The sequence below is a fragment of the Brachyistius frenatus genome, unplaced genomic scaffold, assembly GCF_029030835.1.
Source record: "Brachyistius frenatus isolate BFR_SWC_R1_liver_20210118 unplaced genomic scaffold, ASM2903083v1 Contig_67, whole genome shotgun sequence".
NCBI lineage: Eukaryota > Metazoa > Chordata > Actinopteri > Embiotocidae > Brachyistius > Brachyistius frenatus.
In genome coordinates this window covers 2051399-2079029 of record NW_027210666.1, presented here as the reverse complement: position 1 = coordinate 2079029, position 27631 = coordinate 2051399, and the positions used below count along the sequence as shown (strand labels likewise).

Sequence of the window (27631 nt, the reverse complement as noted above, 5' to 3'; positions counted from 1 at the left end):
AGACGGAGCCCACAGCCCGGGCTAGCCATTTCGTACGTGACCCCGGAGAAGATGACAACCATCTCCCATAATTCATCTGAAGATGTCACCTTCTTGACAGATGAACAGGCCCCGTGGGCAGCGCGTGTGACTGTGTGCGGTTAGGTTTAGCTACACTTGTGGGGACTGAGTAGTTGGGACGTTTTGGCCTGTCCTCATAAGGACACGTCTGATTTCTCTTTGTGTGTGTTAGATTGTGTGTGAGTGTGCATCGACATGTGCGAGGTGTCCACATGTGCACGTCAAAGTGAAGGTCAAATCCAACAGGATAATTAATGTCCCTGCTTTTTATATAATGTTAAATCAAACCCTGGAACTGCTCCCTCTGGAGGATCAGCTGTCCAATTTAATTTAGGCTGCAGAGCGAGGAAATGAAAAAGCAAGACCCATGTCTCTGCACCCTAGGACTCTGTCTCCGCACCTTTCATCTTCTTTTTATCAAGACCACACAACAGGTAGAAAGGGTGTCTGGTACATTTTACCAAGGGGGCCCAGAGGGACACTCTTTTCAAAAGATATCGCACAAACTCAAGGTAAAGATTTACAAAATGATCCCAGGTGCCCCTTTCAAAATAAGTGAGATTTCAGTTGTTTCTGTACTTTTTCATTACCACATAGCAAACTCTTTTAACCAAAGAAACAGATTTCACTTGTTCTAAAAGCAGGATTGATTTCCCATGGTTGTCATATGGGATACAGCACACTTCATTACAAATTAAAATCTGCAGTCCCAGATACATATGGATCACCATACCACTGCATACTGTCCTACTTTCTATAGACTCGCATCTTTCAGAATGACATGACAATATGACATCATATGACTTTACCAAGTAAAGGACAAGTTTAAATCACAAAAAGAGCTCTGTGCTTGTTTTTTTTTGGCAATTGCAGGGATAATTTTTTTCAGCCCCTCACTCTTGGCACTTTATTTTTAATATTGTGAAAATTTCTCACCATTATCTGTGCTAGTATAAGCAGGTTATCTAATAAATTGGAAATGTAAACCAAGTTTTTCCAAAAAATATCACATTTAATTATGTTTCTTTAGTTTGGGAGGCAGGGGTTAGGCACTAAAGTTAATTACTTTTTTTTTAGGTCTCTTCAGTTTTTAATTATCTTCCAAAGAAATGTGCTATTTAGTGTGCAAGTCACGTTTCAGTATCGCAATAATGTAATGCTCGGGGGAGGGAGGGGGGGGGTGGTCAGTAATTTTGAACAGGCAAAATTGTAAGTTACCTCATCCGTCTGAGAGGACCCACCCATACCCGGTGGATCATGGATGCAGGAAGCTGCAGAGCCGGCTTCGGTAACTATAAATCATTAATTTGTTTTTAATGTTATAAAGCTACAGTTGCTCGTATTCAAGGCTGTTTATTATTTGTGTTATAGCGACTGTGTCATTAACTATCTGCGAGTAAACAGAAATAGCTCAAATTGGGTGTTTTGTCTCGTGTGCGGGATGCTGTTTAGCTTAGCGTTCATTTTCAGGTCGCGTTAGCTTGCTGAGTTTTCCCGACTGTGGAGGAGCTCCAGATGAGACTGTGACGGACAGTGAAGGCTGTTCAGACCTCTTGTATATTCACACGTAGTGACGCTGTTGTAGTTATCAGTCAAGCACATGCTCCGGTGCTCTAATGCTCCGATGATTGTCATTGAAACGTTCCGGATGTGCAAACTCTGCGCTCATTGGACGCAGGAGCCACGCTGACCTCTCCTATTGGACAGAGAGATAGTAAACATAAAATATATCTTTTGCAAAAAAAAAAAAACAACCACACAGATGCACCAGCATCCAATTCTTTTGTAAAATACCTGAAATGATGAGTAAGATTGCGCTAACCTATGTTCTGTCCGTCTTTCTGCTCTCCTCGTAAATCTTCTTGTTGCCTGATTAAATACAGATTTTGTTTAGATGCCAGAACAAATTCAGGCTTTTCTTTTTAAACAGCTATTTCCCAGATTTTTTTTTTTTTTTTTTTTTCCCCTAAATATGTGGAAAGAGTGTGGTGCGAGCATTTGGTCGCTTTGTTTGGGGATCCTTTCACTACTAATTACTTTCATTGCTTTCGCCACACCTGTGTAAAAAGTTAAAAAAAATAAAATAAGAAAAGCTATTGCAGATAATAAAATAAACAACACCCAGAAATATTTAAAACAAAACTTGTTAAGGAAGTCCAAAAACCAGCTGACACCTAGTTTGCGGCTCATCAGGGTTACTGGAGCAGTTTCCAGCTTTGCCCAGTTGATAATTCAGCCTTATTTTAAATTCAGTTTGGATGGATTGTACTTTTTTTTTTAATGTGTTTATGTGTTTTACAACACTCGCGTCGCAGGGCATTTCACAGTGTCTCCAATGGCCAGCAGCGAGCAGATGTGGCCTCCTGCTTTCATTTGTTTTATCTGTTGAAACTTGGATCACTGCTGAGAAATACAAACATGCACATTCAGCCGTACAGCTAGAGCAGAAGGATTTGCTCCCTTGTTTCAGGTAACGGTTTTAAAACCGTGTTTGAGTTGTTTAACAAATTAACAGTATCACAGCGGGATACTGTTAATTTGTCTGTCATGTTTGGCAGCACGACTGAAAGCATAATGTTAATAGGATATTTTCGGATCTACTTCTAGCTTGCACACTAACTCTTAACACACTTAAGCAGGGTTTCCCCAATCATTATAACACTTTGCATTATAATAAGCTGCACCCAAGTGTGGTTTTTTTTTCCACATCATCTGAGCCAAACAAACAAACAGAAAAACCTATTGTGAGGGCTGACGATGTGAGGATGAGAAAATCACGGCTCAAATCCATTCAAAAGCCTTGTTTTTCAAATGTTTTGTGATTTTTTTTTTTTTTTTTAATGGCATACAGTGTGTTTTTTTTTTGAAGTAAAAAATTGTAATGACAATAAATTATGTGAAAATGCATAGGTTTTAGCTACCCAACTAACCCACCCCCACTGCAAACACTGAGTACCTAAACCCTCCAGAAAAACCCTGTGTATATATATGACATAATGTCAGTTATTAAAGGTATATAATTATGTTGTTTACTCCAAAGCTGAATACTAGATCTCTTAATGTGTTCAGGAATGTGAGTTGACAATGTGGTAATAACACTATGGAATGATGTAATAAGCAACAAAAAGACATGTAAACAAAGGACATTATATTCTAAGTAAAAAACAGAGAGGAGAGATCCCTCCTCTGTGTTTATTCTCAAGGTTTCTTCCAATCTTTTGCTGCTAGATTTTTTTTTTTGGGAGCTTTATTTAATTTGAATTGGGGTCTAAAAATCAAGGGTGTCAGATGCTCTAAAACCCCTTAAGGTAAATTTGTAGCATTGGGCTGTATATAGACACAATTGACTAGATTTGCCAATATATAACTGTAAATATCTGCATTCAGACTAACTGACTGGATGTATTCCCTCTTTGGTTGTAGTCACATCTGCATTTTAGCTGTTAATGTGTCACCCATGGTGGTTTTTGTTGCCCTATTAAAACAGAGCAGAGCTTACTTTCTCCTTTATCTGTCTCTAACATGTATTCTTTCGTAATTAACCCTCACTGCCCACCTAATGGCTCCCACCTCTGTCTCCACAGGCATCTTAAGGATGTGGCTTCTGTGGATCCTGCTGCTCTCGCTGCTTTCTGCAGTGTCTGGGGGTGCAGACTCAAAGGCTGTCACCACCACTCTCACAACCAAATGGGCCGATACTCCTCTGCTGCTCGAGGCCAGGTATGACTTTGCACTGCTCCAACAGTAGCAGCGTTTTTCGCCGCATTACATCTGACATAAGATTTGGGGAGTAGATAATAGATAAATCAATGTCCTGAGGGTCGTTCCAGAGACTGTCCCCTCCTGAGTTCAAACTTCTGTCTCACTGTAGTGTCCTTGAGGAAGACGCTGAATGCTGAAAGGCTTTAGATGCTGTACTGTTTGCTGTAGCTGACACTGTGCTCTCCCTTTGGCAAGAAAAACTTTGTGTTGTCTATACAGTGAATCCACAGCTTATGAAACCGCCACCTTCATATTCTCTCTCCCCAGTGAGTTCCTGGCAGAGGAGAGCCAGGAGAAGTTCTGGGACTTTGTGGAGGCCAATCAAAACATAGAAGGAGAGCATGATGGTAAAGTGAAACCGCTTCAGACTCCCTCGACCAGATTTCACTTTTATTCTCTGTGCTGTGAGCAGCTGAATTTATGATGTGTACGCAGCATCTCGCCAGTAATTGCATAGTCAGTGGTTTGGCCAAGTACTTGTGCAAGTAATAACTTGATAGAATGGTGCTGCAAACCGTGGTTTTGTTTGTGTTAACAACAGTTCAAACTGAATTTAAGAAGTTTAAGATTTGAATAGAGAGGGAGATCTGATATTATTACTTCTGTGTGTGTTTGTTGTCCTCACAGACACCGATCAGGCCTACTATGATCTGATTGTGAAGAAAGCCAGTTCCTTGCTCAGCTCCATCCAGTTGAACATGATGAAGTTCGCCCTCTCACTGAGAGCCTACTCTGCAACCGTATACTCCTTCCAACAGGTAACCGCATTCATGACCTTGAAAGTTAGTTTTTGAAGGCTTGTACATGCATGTTGGGAGGATCGTGTTCATGAAGCTGCTGTTTTATTATATTTTTAGATTGCCTCCACTGAGCCGCCTCCCTCTGGCTGCTCAGCTTTTTTCAGCGTCCACGGAGAGAAGACCTGTGATGCAGAAGGCTTAGCAACGCTGCTGAAAACTGCACCACAAAAGTAAATAATGCACAAAGGCTTGGAATCAGAAAAATACTGATAGATTTTGTAATTGACGTCAACGTCTCTGTCTTTCAGGCCGAAGCCATACCTTTTCAAAGGCGATCATAAATACCCGGGATCGAATCCCGACGCTCCCGTTGTCATTCTCTACGCCGAGTTTGGGACAGCAGATTTCCAGAGGCTTCACCAAGTCATTTCATCCAAAGTCCACGAAGGCTCAGCGACTTATGTGCTCCGCCATTACAGCGCTGTAAGTGTTTCATACACAGGAGCAGGTTCACTTTGGTCCAATATTGATGATCAGATTATAATTATAACAGATAGATGGACATTAACAGATTGAATTAATACGTGTTTAATTGATAAATTGATTGACATAAAATTACAGTGTGACATCAGATACTGTCAGTAAATCTATTTTTTTTTATATCAGGAATTGTGCTATTCTTGTAAGTAGACGGTCGGCAGGTGAAATCCCAAAGTTACTTTCAGGACAAATGAAGATATACTGTCATCTCATTGTATGTCAGTGAAGATGCGGCGAGGTGATGATTTGAGAGCACTTTTTAGTTATCCTAAAATAAACTTCTGGTTAAGTGGGCTCCTCATTTACATCTCGGAAAAAAAAAAAGTGCTTCCTCAGTTTCTCGTGCCAAGTTGAAGTCGGATTGCTTCTCTCTTCACATGCAAATACAGTTGATACTTTTTTGTTGTCGCTTTGATTATGCTAAATTATGCTCACCATCTGTCTGTACGGCACCGAGTCCTGGGAACTCGAAAGGCTGTAACACTTAACTCTTACTCTTTACTTGGGTGCTCCGGGGCCAGTCAGGGACCAGTTAGTGTCAGTACTTATCAAGCAGCAGCTGTTAGTTTGTACTGGAAGGCTGCCGCTGTAGTCAGTAAGCACACGTGTTTGTAACGCAGGTGAGATTCATTTTTTACAAGCGAGATGAAGACCAGGAAGTTGACAGAGCCTTTTACTACATCATCATGAATTTGTCATCCTTGCATCTGCAGATAAAGTGAGACGACTTGATGGTTTGACTTGCGCCTTTCAAATGCACTCGCTCATGCATTTAAGCCTCTTCTGAATACATCCTCCAGTGGCGTGTCGAGGCACATCAAGGGATGTGAGAGGCTTGTGATAGGGATGAGGACGATATCTCCCTCCCGTCTTTTTTTTTTACAATGTTTGCTCCTCGTCCTCCAGAACTCAAGTGGAAAGAAAGTGTATCTGTCCGGGTACGGAGTGGAGCTGGCCATCAAAAACCAGGAGTACAAGGCAAAGGACGACACACAAGTCCAAGGTGTGCACACTCACTGCCACACACACTGTCAATACACACACATGCTCATGATGGTGTAATCCCAGCAGAGTCCTGACACGAATATCGAGCTAACTGATTGTGGTTTCAGGGGAGGAGGTGAACGCGACAGTGATCGGGGAGAATGATCCAGTGGACGAGGTCCAAGGATTTCTGTTTGGCAAACTCAAGTGAGTGACTCCGTGTCAGGCCATGATAGAATTTCAAAGCTTGGATTAGCTCCAGGAAGTGCACCACGCTCACAACAGAGCCGAGGCTTTTCCTTCTGTTTTTCCTCCTCTCCTTATTCCCATAGAGCAAAGACCATATCTCTGCTAAACTAACCTGAAAATAACCAAATCAATCTCTGAGTCCGAACTTTCTCTTAATGAGCGGTTTAGCAGATGCACTTACTTTTTCTTTGTCTGTCTGTCTCTCACCAGGCATCTCTACCCGGAGCTGAAAGAACAGCTGAAGGAGTTGAGGAAACATTTAGTAGAAAGCACCAATGAAATGGCACCTCTGAAAGTTTGGCAAATGCAAGGTGGGCCTCCGTCCAAGTCATGTTCTCGTCTTTCAGCCATCAGAAAATTTCAGTTTTCCTTCTGTTTCTTACTGAATTAATGGATTTGTCAAGACAAGCAGACTTTGCAAGGAAGTATCCGTTTATGGTTCCTACATCTGTTATAAGTAATTATACAACAGGCTTAAACAAACACGTCAACACTGAGAACATCTTGACAGGCAAGTAAAAAATACACAGAGGCTCCCTCATCTTACAGCTAACACCTGTGGACCTTATTCCTGTCACTTACATTTTCAGGGAATCAATTTTATGGTGTTGTAAATACACCCGCAGGACTCAAACTGACTTCTGAGTCTATTAGTTTCACAGCTATGGCTGACAAAAGATAATTGTCTAACGGTAAAAACCTCGTCCCCCTCAAAATTCGATCAATTGTTCCTCGATCCAAACAAACGTTTATGTCCGTACGATTTCACAGAAACCTGGTTGCACTGTAAGTTTAGAGATGTCCTGTTTACCTCAAATGAAAAGATGCAAAAACTGGATTTCCTTTGCGTTAAGACAAAGCAACAATTTTTCCATTTAAATAACAATACCCAGTGAAAGTCTAAGAACCCTTTCATACCTTAAATAATTGCGATCAGGTGATTATGTAATAATTGGGACAGGCCTTGTGTCACGAGATGACTGGTGATGTGACCGTGCGGTATATTTTCATAATTTTCATAATCAAATATTCCTTTTTGAGAACTACTTTGTAACTCTCAGTGAGGATGAATAAATGCATAAAGACTGCATGACTTGCTGTCAGTCATCAGAATTTGATTTTTAATAATAAATAAATGATGTTGAATAATAAGTAAAGAAAAATAAACAAATATTGTCTCCTGTTGTTTTAACAGTGACGTCATTCCATCATCAAACTAGCAGAGTAAAGTGTATCTCTACAGATCTCTAATCAATGCCTGCAGTCGATCAGTGTCCTCTTGATACATTCGAGCCATAGTATCTTGGAGATGTGAGAGCATTGTCCGCTGCAACATAAAAGCATTATTGATTAGGATTACATCATCTATTGATCACGAATTCAAAGTCACTCTCACAGATGTAATTTTATGTGCTTTTGAGTTTTTTTTCTTACCACGCGCACACACTGACACTGTGGCTGGAGCTGATTTTCATTGCTGGTTAATATATATTTTTTATAAAACACATCCCTGCATGAAAAGCAGCATGAGGTGTGGGCAGGATGTGAGCATGCAGCTGCTTTGATTGTACTGAATAAAGGATGCGTGGGGATGAGGGGGCTGAGCTCGACTGTCAGACTGTCATGCGGGCGTCTGTCTTTATCTTCTAACCCGCTGGGGCTCATTAGCTCAGCCTGTTTACAAAGAGAGGGAGACCTCAAGGGGCTAATAATCACACAGGCTACAACACCATTACAGAGATGCTCACTGCATCGAAATAATCCTCACTACACCCTCCTTTTCCTTGCAGACCAAAGCTCCAAATCCTCATATCTTTTCTACCCTTAGACACTTAAGAACACCTTCAAATATATATATATATATATATATATTTATATTTATATATATATGTATATGTACTGATGTATGTTCCAGTCTGCCTCCTTAATTGTGCCTTGAATGCTTTAGGATAGTTTTAATTAAGGCCTCAGATGTGAAGGCAAGCATGTGAACATTTGCTTGTTAATATGTTAATTATCTTGAATCATGGTTGTTGTCGCTGGCATCTAAGGATGTCCAGACTGAAATAATGAAACGGCAATGAAATGAATTGCCATGACATTTTGGACTTTCATGAGCTCATGATATTAACAGATTGACATTCATATTCCAGTCATAGATTATTTGTCATACGTTTGTTGATCTCATGTCTTTTAATCTTTCGCATTGATTTCCAAACTGTGGTGCGTGACTCTCCACATGGGACACAAAAGTCGTGCTGAATGGCCGAATGATTACATTCCAAATGGCCCAAAAATTTACATTCACTTTCATTTTATTATAAACAATTGTTATAACACATATATGATCTAAAAATCAGTGGCTGATCATTTGAATATTTCAGAAATAAAAGCTGCCTGTGATTAGTCACGTCACGTCCGACTTAGCACCTTAGCTTGACGCAGTTGTGAAATGTCATATCTGCAATGTGGCTTGGTAAAATTTGGTTTGGTACATCGTGATACACAGTTGGTTAACCTGTGATCGAGTGCCATCATCAGGGACAAGTTTCCCTTTTCCAGCTGTATCCTGTTTTTTACTGCTAATAGCGTGCTAATACTCAAGACTAAGATGGTGTGAATGATAATGATAATACTTGCTAAACATCAGCGTATTACCATTTGGTGCTGTAATGTTAACATTTAGCACAAAGCCCTGCAGTGCCTGTATTGTGTTGCCTTACAGACTCCTCAGTCCTGTTAAATGAAAGTTAACATTTGGCTGTTCAAGCTCCTGCTGTTGTTTATTTCTTTTTAAACTTCAGAAAATTTTAGCCTTCTTTTAGTTTATTCTGAGTACAGGCTCTGACAAATGCTCCCACTGCTTTGATTTTTGTTGAAACTTTCTCTCCTTTTGTTGAATCCTCTTGTGTGTTTCCTGTTCTCCTCTCTCTACTTTGGTCCGCTCATCTCTTTCCCGTTTTTGCCCTCTTTGCCTGCCTACCCATCCACCCACCTTTTCTTTTATAGATCTGAGTTTCCAGACAGCAGCTCGCATTCTTGCTGCTCCCGCTGTTGATGCCCTCAGTGTTATGAAAGACCTCAGTCAGAACTTCCCCACCAAAGCCAGGTAGAGAAAACAAACACACACACACACACACACACACACACACACACACACACACACACACACACACACACACACACACACACACACACACACACACACAGACAGACAGTAGCTACAGTGAGAAGTTTGTCTGTACAGATACGGACTCGTCTGCAGGTTTACAGCTCACTCTGCTCTTCTCCCTCACAGGTCCATTACTAAAACCGTGGTCAACTCCGAGATCCGCAGAGAGATCGGCGAGAACCAAAAGGTTTGTTCAATCATTCATCTTTTATTTCTTCATCCATCAGTCATGTTCATCTCCTCTCTCACGCTTCCTTTCTAACACAATGAAAACATTTTATCATTAAATAGTGAGGACGTTGTTTCCTGTGTTTCTCTTATTGTCAGTAAATTCTATATCAAGAAGGCTTTAATCTGTTCCCCAGTACTTTATGACTTCCCTCCTCTGCCTCAGGCTGTAAAGGTTCTTACTGAAGATATTAGTCTCTAATGACAGGCCACGGGTATATTATTTATGTGTGTGAGGGGAGAGCAGAGAGAGAAAACAACAGCATAGAGAGACAACAAACTATACATTTTGGGTAGGTTGGTGTGATCAGTAACCACAGACCAGATGCAAAGCCAGAGATAGCTGCAGAAAAAGAACTAAGGCAGTGAGAAGGCATAAAGGTTTATGAGATGTAATGATGGCATATAAATGCATGGAGAGTGTAGGATGGGAGCTCAGTGCATCATGGGAGGTCTCCCAGCACCTGTGGCCTATAAGAGCATAATTAAAGGATGGGCTAGCCCTGTCTATATGCATTATCAAAAAAGTTTTAATTTTCATCCTAAAATTAGAGAAGTGGAGCCAGCGACTATCATTGCACAGCACTCCTGCTATATTATCTTTGTTGATTTTCACCAGTTTCCGGTAAAGGTCATGGGATGAGAGCCGCGAAAAGTATGTCCATTTTTTTCCCCCACCACTTGCTTCTGGTGCCTCCAAATCTTTTAATTTTGCTATCTACAGGGTGGATGATCCAAATATTACAGCTTTACTCACTCGTGTCTTCCAGTTTTATTTAGGAGCTCAGATGTGTGGTGAAAAGGGCAGCAGTAGGGCAAGCTGGTTGTGCATTTTAAGAGTGCCTTCAGCTGAACCTCAAGAACCTATTACAGCTTTAATACCATGAGTATAAGAGTTGTATTTTTTAGGGCAAGATTTTGAATCTAAAAAAAAAAAAAACTGACAGTCTTATTAGCTCTGAAGAACTAATTAGGAGCAGCAGTCATTGCAAAGTATTCTTATGAACACGACTTGTCGATTTTTTTTTTTTTTTTTGTGTAAAAAAAGCAAACATCTGTTAACACAACATTATCAGATTTACCCCTTTATGAATTAATTCCTATCAAATACTGACGTTTGATTTTAAAGACAGCAGTTTCAGTTAGAAGGCTGATTTTTTTTTTAATCACAGCTGCTCGATTTCTTCATCCTCTACAACTCCTCAATCTTTTTGATATCCGACATGCTTGTGCTACTCCCCTCCTGCTGCTGACTGTCTTGTCCAATAATTTGGGTTTTGCAGTTTGCCAAGCTAATCCAATAAAGAAGAAAAAAGAAAGAAAAACAGATGGCATTATTGCATACAGCCACAACCAATGCCCCTTAGCCTCTTGGCTTCTGTCTTTAGGGAAATATCTCAAAATGAGAACTGCCCCTCCTGTTTTTGTTTTGTTCCTCTCACCTTTTATTATGTGATAAATTGTAAACAACATCTGACTTGAAAAGCGTTCAGTTTCTGATAGTGTTCGACGTTGCCTTGCTAATGGAATAGGTAATCACCCCTTTTTCTTGTCAGTGTTTCTTCACTCTTCCTCCTGCAGCTGTGCTCACATTATCTTGGTGTGCAGACAGGAGTTTGGGTGGGTGGTGGGGGTGAGCAGACAAACGTCCTAATTACTGAATCGTGATTCATTCAGCAGGCGCACAGAGTCCTGCAGCGAGAAATGATTATTGATTGAAGTAGTTTGGACACATGCACTTGCAAGTGTGCGCTTCTTTCTCTTTCTCTCGCACACGCGCGCGCACGCACACACACACACACACACACACACACACACACACACACACACACACACACACACACACACACACACACACACACACACAGTTTAAGTGGGATGAACAATATTTGTGTTAATCATGTCTTGTTGTAATTGCAGTGTCTGGAGTATGATTAATCTGATGTCTTTGTCTTTCTATAACGAGATTTGACTGCACCAGAACGACTTTGAGCTTTCCTTTTGCCTGCGCAGACACTCTCTCACACACACACACACACACACACACACACACACACACACACACACACACACACACACACACTCACACTCACACTCACACTCACACACCCTTTCTCTAATAATTAGATTTGTTTAGTGTGGGGTTTGATTGCTCTAAACAGACTGACTTTGAACAGAGCTGTCAGTGCTTGTTTGGAGCTGTCATTGTGCCTTGTTACGGCTCTGCATTGACTGTTGCCTCTAGTTTTACAGTGTAATTGACTACACGATGGCCGGCTTTGACGGTGCGTGCTGCAGCGTGTGGCAATCTCCTCAGCTGGTGCCGAATGGGGAGCTTTGGGGGGTTGATGTGAATGGGACATCTAGTCATGTTGACGTTTTTCTCTCTGTAGTTTTTCAAAGGAACTCTGGGGTTGCAGCCGGGGGAATCAGCCCTCCTCATCAACGGGCTGCATGTATATCTGGACACACAGGACATCTTCAGGTACACACACAGTCCTTTATTGATATACAGTTTATGATCACTGGCTAACATCCCTTTTGTGTTAATTCCAAAACAGAAAGGCATTCATGTTGCTTTAATCATTCAGTCAAGAGCTGCCGCCATGAGTTGATGACTTGATTAATTATATTCCCTGTTGATTGACTAATCAGCTGCTCTTGTGATGATCAAATTAATCATCAAGTGAAGTTGCAACCAAAAATACCAAATCATTTTGCCCTATCCAAAACATAAAGATGTTCAAATTACTGTCATATGTTACTGCAGCTATGCTTGAAAAACTGTTACTCAAGCTGTTATTCACTTATCATAATAATTATATATTATTCTGGTAATCCATTATAAATTAATCGTCTTATTTTTGCAATTCTACTGAAATTATTATAAATTGTTGCTCATTCATAATGTATTATACAGTTAATTTGAAATCTGATCTGGAAGTGTTTTATTTATTTACATAGCTGTTACTTAATATTGAAAACCAACCACGATTAAAAAAAATGGTAACGATCCCTCGGTATGCGTCTGTTTCAGATGATCAGATGATGATTAGCAGTCATGTTGGTACATCCACGCTCACCTCTGTCCCGTGTTCCCCGCAGTGTGTTCGAGGTGCTGCGCAGTGAGGCGAGGGTGATGGAGGGTCTGCGCTCCCTGCTCATCGAGACGCACTTCATCCACGACATCCTGAAGCTCAACGTCCAGCCCGCTGACTCCGACTACGCGGTCGACATCCGTAACCCCGCCATCAGCGTAAGAAATGTTCACACGCATCTCTCCCAGCCGTGAGCCGTGAAAATGGTGCAGAAAATTACACCAAAGTAGGTTGTTCCTGGAAGATTTGAAGATTTGAACTCCAATCAGGTTCCTGTCTGAAGAATTATGGAGGCATTTCCACCACCAGAAAGTAATTGTCTACTCTGTCTTCTCCTCCTTCCAACCATTTCCTCCTCATTACCAACTTCCTTTCTTTTTTTTTAGTGGATCAACAACTTGGAGACGGACCACAGGTACAGCTCCTGGCCCTACAACGTGCAGGAGCTGCTCAGACCAACTTTCCCTGGAGTCATCAGGCAGATCCGAAAGAACTTTCACAATCTGGTAAGAAGCGCTCCTGATAAATTAGCCCCGAGTGTATCCAGACAGATCTGTAAAAAATAAATACCAACATGTGTCTTGTGCAGGTGATCATTATGGACCCAACCCAGGAAAACGCTGCTGAACTGCTGAGTGTCGCAGAGATGTTTTATGCTAACAACATCCCCCTCAGGTTGGTGTTTGTATCATTAAAATTCATACTTTAAATATTGAACATTTATATATTCTCTGATGGATTAATGCTTTATTTTTCTGAAAATAAACACAAACATAACACTTTTTTCTCGGCCCACAGTTAGCACAAATGAGAAAAATAGAGATGCTGCAGTGCAGCTGGAGTCAGTTGTAGTTCAAATCCATTTTAATTGAGGATTTTTGTCAGGCAGGTTTGTTGAAGACCTTTGATACATCCCTGCATGTGGCATCTTGGGATAGTCAGTTTGTTTGAATACTGATGAAGCAGGCAGCGCAGACTCTGAATTTTAACTGATTTTTGAAGCTTATTTGGCCTCTAAATGCGTTTTCAGGATCGGGCTGGTGTTTGTGGTGTCAGTTGAAGATGACATCGACGGCATGCAGGATGCGGGTGTGGCACTGGTGCGAGCCTTCAACTACATCAGCGACGAGGTGGACAGTCAGAGTGCCTTTGAAGCTGTCATCTCGGTGAGTCCGGTTTTTCACAAGCATTAACAGTATGGAGACTTTGTATAATAAAGCATCATCCCTGTTACTCTCTGCCCATTCCATCTTCTCCTCTCCCACTAGATGTTTAACCGCGTGCCGATTGGTGGACAGCTGAGTGTTGGGGACGTAGTTAAAGTGCTGGAGAAGAGGTTTCCCTACGTGGAGGTCAGCAGCATCCTCGGAGCCGACTCCAGCTATGACAGCAACAGGAAGGTGAGTCGGGCTGAGCACGGCGTCACTCTGGGTTGTTGATATTAGCAGTCAAAACTAACTTTGTAACCTCTCCGTTATGTTGGCAAGTGTATGTAGCAATTCAGAAATAATTTAGAAACTCCATAAAAGATGTAGAAGCACTTTAGACAAATACAAGAATAATTAATGAGACCTACGAGTGGAAGATAACTCCTTTAAAATATGAAAATGAGTATGAGATAATTACTTTCTTGTCAAAAGGGATATGCTAAGTATGAACCTACAGATGATTAACTTAACTTAGCATAAAGACTGGAAGCAAGGAGACACAGTGAGCCTGGTGCTGTCTAAAGATAAAACAAAAATGACATTTTCCAGCAGAATTAAACAAGTAGAACAAAAAAGACAGCGCCAGGCTTGCTGTTTTTCCCTGCTTGTAATCTTTGTTATGCTAAGATAAGTTAAGCTTTCCCAAATCTTTCCTTTTAAAATGACAGCTTAGTATGTGCATGTCAGCTCTGTTTTGTTGACCTCTCTAAGGGCACAATTGAAATTGTTTTCTTATTTTTATGGTTAATTAAGAGCTACGTTTTTAAAATCCCAAAACCTTCGTCCTCCGTCTTCTGCTTGGTCGCTAACAGTTTGTAAAATTCAAATTGGAAAAGTGTCTCTTTCTGTCTCCTCTTTCAGGAGGGGCGGGCGTACTATGAGCAAACAGGAGTGGGCCCGCTGCCCGTGGTCATGTACAACGGCATACCTTACCAGCGGGAGCAGCTGGACCCGGACGAGCTGGAAACTGTCACCATGCAAAACATCCTGGAGACCACTTCCTTCTACCAGAGAGCCGTCTACCTGGTACACACACACAAACTTTGATACATTATCAGGTTCATTATCTGTTGTCACAATTTCATGAAATTGTTTTATTAATGTTGCAGTCCATACGTACTGCACTCGTTTTGATTTATTTTTGCACAAATGCGATAATATAGTCTGAAAAACAGTTTTCTCTTAATTCTGCCAAAAAATTGAAATATTTTTCAATTAATTTACATCAATCTCATCAAGAGGGACTGACTGGTTGTCACTAGTTTAATTTGAGACTTTTAATGGCAGTCACGGTCTTCATTTGTTTTTGTTTTATTTTGCTGGATAGACTACAAAATAGAGTATAATCCCAGAAAACCCTAAAAATTAAAAGAAAAAAGAGCAGAAGAACTTCAGATAATTTCTTTCTTTGAAGTTGAGCTATTGAAAAAAGTTAATTTGTACAAGTAGGAGTGTAGTGATAAGACAAATTCTCTTTCAGGCAGGATCTTTGTGTGTATGCCATCTGTCAGTCTTTTTTTTTTAAATTTTTATGTCGTCCCAACTCTCAGAGGAGCCAAATCTTTGAGTTGATACTTTCAAAGGATTTCTGAGGCATTTAAGTGTTTATAGTTGTTGCTATACCAGTTATCCTGGTCAACATAATGTTAGTCATCACACACTTTGTCCTCTTTAATGTTTAATCAAAATTTTTGGAGGAAAACTTTCAGTGGCATCGGTAGCCTAACTGCAGTGGAAAAGCTATTAACACTGTAGAAGGGTTTCTCAACTGTGACTATAAGCATGGAAAACTTTCAGTGAAGAACCTCCCGCATCACTGCCGCTTCTAACAGTGAAGAATGTCCTCTCGGACTTATTCCTTTAACACCCTGAATATTTGCTTGTAGGGTGAGCTGGCGACAGATCACGACGTCGTGGACTTCATCATGAACCAGCCCAACGTTGTTCCTCGCATCAACCCCAGGGTGCTGTCCACCAGCAGAACCTACCTGGACCTGTCTGATAGCAGTGAGTACACATTGGGGAGGGAAACACATGTGAACACACTAACTGAAAACACACCAACAGTCCATAATATCTGAAATTCGATCGGTTATTTTAGTTTTTAGGTCAATATTTCCACAGAAACGTCTCATTTTTTTCACCAAAATAGTTGTTTAGTGCAGGATAAAGAATGTCTGATGTTGTTCAGAGGTTATTTTTAACTCACAAACCGATATTGAAGCCCGGCACTTGTTTGATGAGAAACTGACAACCTGAAATTAGGGACTGTCTCAAAATTACATGCAGACTACTACACAGCTTTATTTAGACTCAGTTTGGAGTTACTTTTTTTTTTTTTTTTTTTGAAGGTTTGGTTCAATCACGAGTTTAATTTAGGCTTATGCTTTTTTTTATTGAAAGCCATAGACTGTATACAAAAATGAACATAGGAGCTGGCTCCAACAAACATCTGCCTCCAATAGATTCCCATTCAAAAAGCACCAACTTCTCATTAAATACAAAGTCACTCAATTTTTTTTTTCCTCCGCAGGTAATTATGGTCTCTTTTACTAAATTCACTCCTTCTAATCAGTGTTCTGGTGGTCTTTCTGGGAGAAAAAAAAAAATCCATCATTAATTAAATATTAGGCTCAAAGAGGGGTATGTTTGGAGGGGTTCCTGGTTTGATTGACATGCCTGGGGTGCAGTCAGGATTCCTGCATAGGTGGGCGGGACACAGTGTCCTCTGGTTCTCAGTCAGCTCCTCCCCTCCTTGTCCAAATATGGTCTAACTGGAGGATTCAAAACGGCAGTTCACAAACCAATGGGTGACGTCGCCGTGCGTTGACACATGTTGGCAGCTGAAGTTTCTATATATCTATATATATTGGGAGTAAAATTGTCAACTTGGCTTGCCTACATATACATGACATGAACTTACAGATAGCTGCTTTCTGTTACCAACCCAATACAATTTCTTGTACATGCATTTTTTTCAGTCTAAAAAATACCATCTTTGACCTTTGCTCCATAATTTCCACTTCACCCCTTTTGTCTCTTTTGCAGACAACCACTTTGTCGATGATTACGCTCGCTTCTCCACCCTCGACTCGAAGGCGAAGAGCACCGCTGTGGCCAACAGCATGAACTATATGACGAAGAAAGGTGAGGGTCACATGACAGCTGCTCATAAAAGAATCAGACGCTGAACAGAGGAGCAAGTTTGTGGAGTTTTTGTTGTTGTTGTTGTTGTTGTTGTTACTACTATTGAAGTCAATTTCACCATCTTCAGGCCTAAACTCTCTCTCCGTGTATTTTCCTACTGGCCACCTGCTCCTGCTCCTGCTCTTGCTCCTGCTCCTGCTCCTCCTCTTATACATGTGTTTTTAAAATGTCCCTGCATCAGGGATGACCACCAACAACAGGCATGGTAATCACCCTTTTACTCCACATTACTCCCTCTCCTCCTCCCTTGCTCTTTTTTTCGGTTTTCTGTTGACCACATTTCTGGCTGTGTTTATACGTGTTTGTGAATCCTCCACCACTCCTCCATCTGTGTTGCATCTCTCAGAGGACACAAGTGACTAACTAAGCATGTGATAATTATTGTGAACCAGGGTCTAAGTATAAGTACTAAAATGTATTGACGTAACTGCTCACTGTGTTCTAACATTGTTTTTCCTTCCATTTTTCGGAGGGAGAGCATGACAGTTAATTTCTGTGTCATGTTTATTTTGTAGCTGCATGAAAATCAGATCCTGGAAATGACAAAGTTTGAAGGTTCTGAGGAAGAAATTATTTTGGAGCGGAGAATAAATGAACTTTTCAAAGTCTTGTACGCTAACTATGTATATTTGTGTCTGATTTACCAAACGTATCCCCATTTTAAGAGGATGTGTCTCCTCTACCTCATAAGTTTCATCTGTAAAACTTGAGTACCTTTTTCAGATCGTATGTCTTTCTTCTTCTGTGGTTGTCAGATGACGGCTACATCCGCCCTGTGACTTTCTGGGTCGTTGGAGACTTTGACAAGCCCTCAGGACGCCAGCTCCTTTACGATGCCATCAGACACATGGTACAAGATGTTTTATAAACCAGCTCTTAAGGATTAGATTCCTCAGTAAAAACGAATGAAGGTGATAGTTAGCAGCTGTCCTGGTTCTGTTCAAAGGTACAAAATCTATCCACCGCCACTTCTAAAGATGGTTAAAGGTGCATAGTTGTTACCGTGGCCAGAACATCTAAAGCTGTCGGAGCGCAACGTGTCGCTGACTCTCTCCTGCTCTGTCACAGAAAACCAGCAACAATGTCCGACTGGGGATGATCAGCAACCCGTCCGCTAGTCCCTCTGCTGAGTCGAGCCACGTGAGCCGATCAATCTGGGCCGCCATGCAGACGCAGTCGGCAAATAACGCCAAGAACTTCATCACCAAGATGGCTAAAGAGGAGACTGCTGCTGCCCTGGAGAAGGGTGCTGACATCGGAGGGTTCGCCGTCGGGGTGAGGGGGTTACAAACCGCAGAATGATCCTCCCGTTGTCATTGTTGAAACGTTTTGCTCCTGTCAGGCAGGCTCACACGCCTCGTTTTTAGTCCTAATTTTGTCCTTGTATCAACTGCTTACAAGTTATCTATTTTTCCTGCAGGGTATGGATTTGTCATTGTTCAAAAGTGCGTACGAGGGTCCCAAATTTGACTTCCTGCTCTCCCACGCTGCCTACTGCCGAGACGTGCTCAAACTGAAGAAAGGACAGAGAGCAGTCATAAGCAACGGAAGAGTGAGTCACACTCGGGTTCCCTATTGTTTCTCCAGCTTCAAACCTGTACGAAAATATGGCTGCAAATATAGTTTGAAAAACTGTATGCAATTCAAACCCGTATATGTTTGTTTCAGATCATCGGTCCGCTGGAGGAGGCGGAGGTGTTTAACCAGGATGACTTCCTGCTTTTGGAGAACATCATCCTGAAGACGTCCGGAGAGCGCATCAAAAGCAAAGTCCAGCAGTTTGGAACCGAGGAGGACAGGTAGGTGAATTTATTCTCACAAAGCCGAACCTCTTCATGCTCTTCACAGATGAACTTTCTCAGAGTGTGTTTAGAGTTAACGCAGCTTTTCTCTCAGGGCCAGTGACCTGGTGATGAAGGTGGACGCTCTGCTCTCCTCTCAGCCCAAAGGAGAAGCCCGGGTGGAATACGGCTTTGCAGATGACCGCTACAGGTAAAGTTGTAACATCATACAGATGAAGAAGCCTCCTTTATTCTCTGGAGTATTCCTCCAGGGTCATTTTACATGTCATGTAACCATATTTATATCTGTTTTTAGTTTGTCTTCCACTTTTCCCTAAAACTGAACTCACAATGAATTATTCACATGAGCTTGTTCTCTGCAGACGTCAGGAAAGTCTTCAAATATTTTCATTTCCTTGACAACATCATTGATTATCTGTTTGTTTGCAGCGCTGTGAAGATCCGTCCGAAAGAGGGAGACGTGTACTTTGATGTTGTTGCCGTGGTGGATCCGGTAACCAGGGACGCACAGAAACTAGCTCCTTTCCTATTGGTAGGCTGACCGTCGATTGGGTGATCCGTCTTTTTCTAACTCGTCCGTACAGTTGATGTCTTCGACCTTTTGTCCTCTCTAACGTCTCTCCTCTTTGTCATCTGCAGGTTCTGAAGCAGCTGGTCAATGTTAACTTGCGGGTCTTCATGAACTGCCAGTCCAAACTGTCAGAAATGCCTCTGAAGAGGTGAGGAAACGAACTGTCTCTTTGCTGAACACTGAAACTACACATTTTTGTTACACCAGTACACCGCCCCACATGTCAGATATTTCTTTCTGCTCCGTGTTAGTTAAAGTTTACCCTCCTAAAAAGTTTTATGTTTTACTTTAAACTTTTAAATCAGTCAAATATCATAATGATGTATGACTACAGTACATTAGAAATGTACTAAATTTGACACTGGTAGGACTTCAGTTTCAGTTTGGTCCAAACCGCAATACAGATGTACCATAAACATCGTAATTATGGCTAATTATTATAGATCCCGTAAATCTGAACTAAAATACTCTCAGTATCTATAAAATAAAGATGATTTGTGACAGTTTTATTGTCTTTACTTTAACTTGTCATTTCGTCGGCATCATAAAAGGACCCTATTTGCATTAAGTTGCGGCAGTTAAAGTCTTCTTTGCAGCAGGAAACAACATTTGGATGATGAAAATCATTTTGAAAATGATTTGAAAACATTTTCTGACACTTTCAAACTCATCATGCTGTCGTCTTAAGAGTTGGATTGAGTTTTCTCGGCAGTCACAGAAATCGATTTGTAGACAAACAAATTTAGTAGCTGTCAGGATTTCATCTGTAGCACTCAGCACTTGCCTTGCTGCCTTTTAAAAAAAAAAAAATTTTTAATGATTGATATTGTGTCATACGGTGAAAGCTGTGAAAAAAAGCTACTCAGTGAACCTTTAGTTGGAATTGTTTTGTCAAACTTTAATTGTCGAGGCAGAATATGGCCTGAAGACTTTTTCACCTTGTTGCCTTCCAGCATTTACCGTCACGTGCTGGAGCCGGAGGTGCTGTTTCAGGCTGACGGTAGCTTCTCTCCCGGCCCCCTGGCCAAGTTCCTGGACATGCCCCAGTCTCCGCTCTTCACCCTGAACCTCAACACCCCCGAAAGCTGGATGGTGGAGTCCGTGCACACCCGCTACGACCTGGATAACATCTACCTGCAGGAGGTACGGCAACATGTCCGCCTGGGTTCGATCCGGATCAATAGCGGTGAAATATTGAAGTGTTTCTTATTTAGCAGTTTGCAGCAGTAAACTCTGAAGTCTGAAAAGTTGTCCAGCTACTTTATCCCTGATGTCAGAGGGAATGTTTGAACACTGCTTCCAAGTACATCGTCGTCCTCACAGCGGGTGACGGTCTTTTATTTTGCTCTCAGCATAGATTTAGATTTCACATCGTCTTTCCTTTGCAGTACAGTGAACCCTCGCTATAACGCGGTTCACCTTTCACGGTCTCGCTGCTTCACGGATTTGCATCGTGCATTGTGTTCTGCATTCTGATTGGCTAAACAGTCTCTCCGCTTCTTCTCTACCTGTTTGTCAATAACGTTGCGGTTTAATATGTACACGTACGTAAAACAGCTTGCCAAATTAAAAATAATCGATGGTGGCATGTCGGTTTATAAGAATCTTTTTGCCCAGAAGAAAAAAGAGCGACAACAACTACCGATAACTATGTTCTTCTCTCGAAAAACCACACCTGCACCGCGGGCTTTAGAAGAAAGAACCGCTGCAGAGCGGAGTCAGGATGCAGCGGCTCAGTCAGAAGAGCAGTGAAATACACGAGTCATTATTTGTCCTACTGTACTTTGTATTTGTTTTCATAATCATTTTTCATTTTCTCCCGTTCTAATCCAATGACTCGGGTCGCAGTGGGGCGGTGCCGATCTCAGCAATTTGAAGCCTTCAGTTCGTATTGATGATTAAAATTATTATTTTACAGTACAGTAGTTATTTGTAAAAAAAAACATTTATACAGTACTTTTATTTGTTAAACAAATGCTTGGGCCTGTAAAAAGGTTTTGTTCTTTGGTTTCAATGTATTATGGAGTATTTCATTGTATAATAATTGTATAAAAAAAAAAGGTTACTACTTCACGGATTTCACCTATCACGGTCTCTATTTGGAACGTAACCCCCGCGATAAACGAGGGTTCACTGTATAGTAAATATTTATAGTCAAAAGACTACAATCACTTGATGCACCAAGAAGACTTCGTACCAGTTTAACACTGTTATTTTTTTTTTTTTTTTACTATTTTGGCATTATGAAGGGAGGATATTTAAAGTCAAGCTGAGGCTTTAAAGAAAACATGATTAACCCTGAAGAGAGCCTTGCAGGTGAAACCTAATATTTAGCCCCACCCACAACACCCCATTAGTTTCTACAGTTTTTTTTTTATTTTCTAGTTATGTAGTTCTAGTTTTTCTATCTATAAGCTCTCATTGCAGCCCAACTTGTTTGAGTTTTCTCCCTTTAAGATTTCTTGTATTTTCACCTCGGAGTGTTTTTCCCCTCTTCACAAGAAACCTTGAGCTGGTTTTGGAACTCTTACCGACGTGTTTGTAAAACTTCTGGACTCTGATATTTGGTGCTGCACAGCCTGAACTTGACTTGGCCGGACTCTTGTGTTTTGCAGGTGGAGAATATCGTAGCAGCAGAGTACGAGCTGGAGCACCTTTTGCTGGAAGGTCACTGTTTCGACGTCAGTTCGGGTCAGCCACCGCGTGGCCTCCAGTTCACCCTGGGAACCGCCTCCGAGCCCGTCATCGTGGACACCATCGTCATGGCGAACTTGGCAAGTTATCGCTTTGCAGTTTCAGCCCCTCATTTGGTTGTCCAACACTCGACAGCTGAAAGTTTTGAACTATGAACAGCTTTGCTTTCCGTCTTGATAAACTGCTCATTCTTCACTTTTATTTTTAGATTTTTTTTAATTTTTTTTTTTTAGTCCTTAACTCCTTCGTTCTGCTGTGCAGGGTTACTTCCAGCTCAAAGCCAACCCGGGCGCCTGGATCCTGAAGCTGAGGAAAGGACGCTCAGATGAAATATACAAGATTTACAGGTGAGACTGCAGAGAATCGGCTATTTTCCGCCACAGAAACCAAATGTCTTATTAGTTTTTGAACTCAGCCGGTGCTCGACTCTCCTGGATATACAAACTAACCGTGAACTCTTCTGTTCTCCTGTTTTTTTTTTTTTGTTGTTGTTGTTGTTTTTTTTAATGATCCTCTCTTTCTTCGGTCGCAGCCACGACGGCACCGACTCTCCGGCGGACTCAGATGACATTGTGGTCGTGCTGAACAATTTCAAGAGCAGAATCATTAAAGTGAAGGTCAGTTCACCTGTGACGAAGTGATGACTGTCTGGCATGGAAACTGTGGTTGAACTCCAGCCGTCCGCACAGTTTGCTGGTTTTAAACTTCGTCTCCAAATAAATCAGGACGGAGGGCGAGTGAGCAGAATATCCAGACTGCTCGGTTCGCATACATTTCGATGAGCAGAAGAGACTCCTGTCTGTGTTGACTCATACGGTATATAGCACGTACATAAATGACATGGGTAAAGTCGCGCATTTAACGAGGACAATTACATGTCTTGGATGTGGCCACATGAAGGCAATTTTTTTTTTAACTACAAACAAAACTATGTTCAGACACAGTTTCTTTGTCATGTTGAAACGCTGTTGATGAATACAGGCTGCAGCATGTTGGACTAAATCGGACTAATTTATAAATACACTAAATGAGGGAATAAGTTGATTAAAAAAAAAGAAAAAAGAATCAGAATATATATGCAGAGCCCGATTTAATGCATTATTAGGTACATTTAAGTTTTTATTTTAGAGAGTAACGGCTTACAAATGGAATAAATGTCAGCCCCAAAGTCAGGGTTTAAAGAAATTTGATACAAAATCTAAAATTGATGTTTCTCACAGTGGCCACGAGGTGTTGCCAAAGTCAAGTTTTCAAATCCTGCACAATTGGTCTTTAATATGTTGTCTTTAGACATAAACAGATTCATATCGACTGATCTGTGTCCCAGAGTGCAGTGCTGAAACTTTCCAGCCAGATTAAAAAATATCTAACTACTATGTCAAACGGATTAATAACATTTTCTTAAAAATTCAAATTGTGTATCGATCAGGTCCAAAAGAAGCCAGACAAGTTCAACGAGGAGCTGCTCAGTGACGGGACCGAGGAAACTGACACTGGCTTCTGGAAATCTCTGACCAGGTACAGCTTTTATAATAACTGGAGCTGAAACAAGAAGTCCGTTAATCAATCGATTGAAAATGTAAAATATAAGGACAAACGTTTATGATGGAAAACTGTTTCTGCTTTATTTGAATTTGAGTTGTGTACTGAACATTTTTTTATTTTTTTTTTTTTATTTTGAAAGTCTTTAACTGTCAAATATTCTGTTTTATTTTGTCTCCCAGAGGTTTCACAGGTGGAGGGAAGACCGAGGACCCGAAGCCGGAGAAGGGCGACGTGATCAACATCTTCTCTGTGGCCTCGGGTCATCTGTATGAGAGGTTCCTCAGGTGAGATGTGACCAGATATAGAAAAGAGGGATTAATATCCACTAAAGCTAAAAAAAATTAACATCCCAACATCCCTACTTCAAATAATTTATTGATATGGGACCTTTTTTGTCCGAGCTCTGTTGCCACCTCTTTTTTATTTTTATTTTATTTTACTCAGGATTATGATGCTGTCAGTTCTGAAGAACACCAAAACGCCCGTCAAGTTCTGGTTCCTGAAGAACTACCTATCCCCGGCTTTCAAGGTAGGATTTTTTTTTTTTTTTTTTCCCCCGCTGCTTTTTCTTTGAAAATCAGCTGGCATTTCATCATTGATGTGGAGATTCTTTCTCGACGGCTGCAGCTTTTACTCTGTCAGGCAGTGATATGAACTTCAGATAGGAGATCAAGGTAAAACATGCAGCAGAGACCACATTTGATTTTTTTTTTTTTTTACAGACAAATGAGTGGACTTCAGTTTTATTTCTGCACTTCTGGCTAATCGTTGCTATTTTCTGACTGTTTTCACTTTCTGTTTTCGGTGTCTAATCAATCTGTTTATTATTGAATGCCTTTATTTGGTGTCACTCCATTGGTGGCCTCCTTTTGTCCAGGAGTGTAAAATACCGACCGGGCCTGTTTTGTGTATGACCGTCTTCCAGGATTTCATCCCCCACATGGCGAAGGAATATGGTTTCCAGTACGAGCTGGTCCAGTACAAGTGGCCCCGCTGGTTACACCAACAGACCGAGAAGCAGAGGATCATCTGGGGCTACAAGATCCTCTTCCTGGACGTGCTGTTCCCCCTCGCTGTCGACAAGATCCTGTTCGTGGATGCCGACCAGGTTTGCTCAAACACTGCGGTTCCCTCAGGCAGGTCGTTCCAAAGCCTCGGGGTCCGGACGGCTGAACTCTGACCCCTTTAGTTGTCAGCCTGGACTCTGCAATTGACAAAAGACAATGCACAACTGAACAGCTGCATAAAGGTCAATGAGCGTTGAAAAGGTGGAGAATTAAATGTGGAGGCAGGCCATTAAGAGCCTTATCAAGAAGATATTAAAATCGGTCATTTTGAACAAGATTTAACTCTCAGCTGCGAATATTCGTTGGCTTTCTTCAGGACAGTACATGATTTTGAAGTTCTCAACCGAGGGAGTCTTAACAGCGGATTTCTTGACAAGCAACCGAGTGAATAATCGTCAATAGTTGTTTTAAAAAGTGACCTCGTCCTACTGTCCCTCAGATCGTGCGCACAGACCTGAAGGATCTGCGCGACTTCGACCTGGAAGGAGCTCCGTACGGTTACACTCCGTTCTGCGAGAGCCGCAGGGAGATGGACGGCTATCGCTTCTGGAAGTCCGGCTACTGGGCGAGCCACCTCGCCGGGCGCAAATACCACATCAGGTAGGCGCCGATCCGCTCGCTCAGCTGCAGCCCAACAGTCGAGAGACAACAGCGCTTCAAATACCCACCACCTGCAAAAACGCGCGCACGGATGCTTTCAACTTCTCAGCCCATCCATTTTTCAGGCTTTCCTTCATATTTCACGCTTCCTGTTTGATCCTCCGCAGCGCCCTGTATGTGGTCGACCTGAAGAAGTTCAGGAAAATCGCGGCAGGGGACCGGCTCAGAGGGCAGTACCAGGGGCTCAGCCAGGACCCCAACAGCCTCTCCAACCTCGACCAGGTCTGCGACCGTCTTTCTAACGTGTTTTTTTTTGTTTTTTTGACGTGAGATTCTAAGGATTTGACGCTCAACACGGCAACAAGACGAGCTTGAGATCGTTTCCTCCGACCGCGACCGCGCCACTACCCAACCGAAACATTAAGGCGGCGACCGACAGCACGGAGAGAAAGCAGCACAGCTCGTCCTCGCGCGATTCCTCACGTCGAGCCCCGTGTTCGTCCCTGCTTCTCACAGACGTTTTTGTCGTGTTTTTTTTTTTTTTTTTCCCCCAGGATCTTCCGAACAACATGATCCACCAGGTGCCCATAAAGTCTCTGCCTCAGGAGTGGCTGTGGTGCGAGACCTGGTGTGACGACAGCACCAAGAAGAGCGCCAAGACCATCGACCTGGTAACAATTTCAACAGTTTGTCAGTTTCAGAGAGGAGTGACAGGGTTTTTTGGAAAGATTGCTATGTCCGCAAACAGCCACTAGAGGGCTGACGGGCTCAGTGTGAAGAGGTAATTGACAGAGAATGAGTTTCTTTTTTTTGGGATCAATTTATCAATTCCAAATCAACAACAAAACTTAGAATGAAAAATAAAGCCAAAAAGGGTTGACCGGGGTTGGGCTCTGCACACCCAGGTCACCATCAACAACACCACCGTCCTCCCACTTTCAATTTTATGCGTCGCACTCATCGCGAGGCTTCAACAAGTTTGATGGTTGGTCCTGAGGCGAGCAGCTCAACCTGTCCCTGCAGAGGACGAATGGGACCCTTTAAAACGCGAGATCATTTAAGATGAATGACCTCACCGGACACTTGGGCCGTGAGATGCATCCCGTTCTTGTCCCCCCCCTTTCCCTCCCCCTCCCCCCGTCAGGACGTCACCGGACCGGGTGCCACGGCTCGGAGAACATCTGGACAAACAGCCCCGCCCGCCAATATCACCGCTGAGTGTTTCGTCTGTTCCTTCTCACAGTGCAACAACCCCATGACCAAGGAGCCCAAGCTGCAGGCCGCGGTGAGGATCGTGGCCGAGTGGACCGACTACGACCAGGAGATCAAACGTCTGCAGACCCGAGTCCAGGAGGGAGCGAACCACACAGGGAAGCAGCGGCGCACAGGTACGCAGCACTCACAGCGGCCGACACGGGCCGACTCGGCACCCGCGCCGATCACCGTGACTGACGTTTTGTCTCCCGCTCCCTTCGTCCCTCCGCCAGATGCTCACTCGGAGCTGTGAGGATCTGCTGGCGGCGTTGACGTGGCAGCAAAGCGGACTCTGTTTAAAGAGTTGCGAGGAGGCTCGTCTCGGGCCCCGGGGACCGCTCGCCGACTCGACGGTCGAAACGATCTCGTTTTTTTTTTTCTTTTTTTTTTTTGACAGGTTTTTGTGCGTGCTTGGATACAGGCGGTAAGAATGTATTTTGTGAAGCAAATAATGAATATAAATTATATATTCCCCCCCCACCACCCCTTTTTAAATGGCTGTCAATCTGTTAGTTTGCACTGATTGGGACTCTGGTTGTAACTGTGTTTGAAGCACAAAGGGAGGAGGACTTGTGAAAAATGTAACTGCTGCTTCACTTTGGTGTTAAATCTCCTACAAGTCGAACCTGTGGTGGTGGTGGTGGGACGGACGTCTGCTCGCTGACGGGAGTCAGTCACTTCCTGGTGTGGACAATGGTATGAAGGTGTGGACAATCCTGCATCGTCTAGATTCTAGCAGACGTTTAGTGGCCACCCCCCCCCCCCCCGAGACCTTAAGGGACTGTTGATGACTTTTTGGTGTTTAACGTGAAACTAAATCAGCAGACCTTGCTGGAATTCCCAGATTCTT

General features: G+C 42.3%; 1 protein-coding gene across 2 annotated transcripts; it reads left to right on the top strand.

Moving 5' to 3' along the window:
- Window positions 1–1292: 1292 nt before the first annotated feature.
- On the top strand, window positions 1293–27246 carry uggt1 (UDP-glucose glycoprotein glucosyltransferase 1). 2 transcript variants are annotated; one of them, XM_069707265.1, is made up of 41 exons: window positions 1293–1348; window positions 3645–3780; window positions 4090–4169; window positions 4450–4580; window positions 4680–4792; window positions 4871–5045; window positions 6009–6105; window positions 6215–6293; window positions 6546–6646; window positions 9345–9444; window positions 9634–9694; window positions 12129–12220; window positions 12841–12991; window positions 13220–13339; window positions 13423–13508; window positions 13864–13999; window positions 14102–14233; window positions 14903–15067; window positions 15928–16048; window positions 17090–17188; window positions 17430–17453; window positions 18004–18098; window positions 18317–18523; window positions 18669–18800; window positions 18917–19047; window positions 19145–19240; window positions 19480–19582; window positions 19690–19769; window positions 20575–20764; window positions 22237–22395; window positions 22577–22662; window positions 22848–22932; window positions 23745–23833; window positions 24040–24144; window positions 24305–24389; window positions 24786–24968; window positions 25367–25527; window positions 25695–25809; window positions 26082–26198; window positions 26771–26915; window positions 27015–27246. In XM_069707265.1, exons 1-41 carry the CDS (start codon window positions 1318–1320, stop codon window positions 27032–27034), a joined length of 4614 nt encoding a protein of 1537 aa, XP_069563366.1. In that variant the 5' UTR covers window positions 1293–1317; the 3' UTR covers window positions 27035–27246. The 2 variants fall into 2 exon arrangements, with proteins under 2 accessions (XP_069563366.1, XP_069563367.1); XM_069707266.1 differs by lacking the exon at window positions 17430–17453.
- Window positions 27247–27631: the final 385 nt, after the last annotated feature.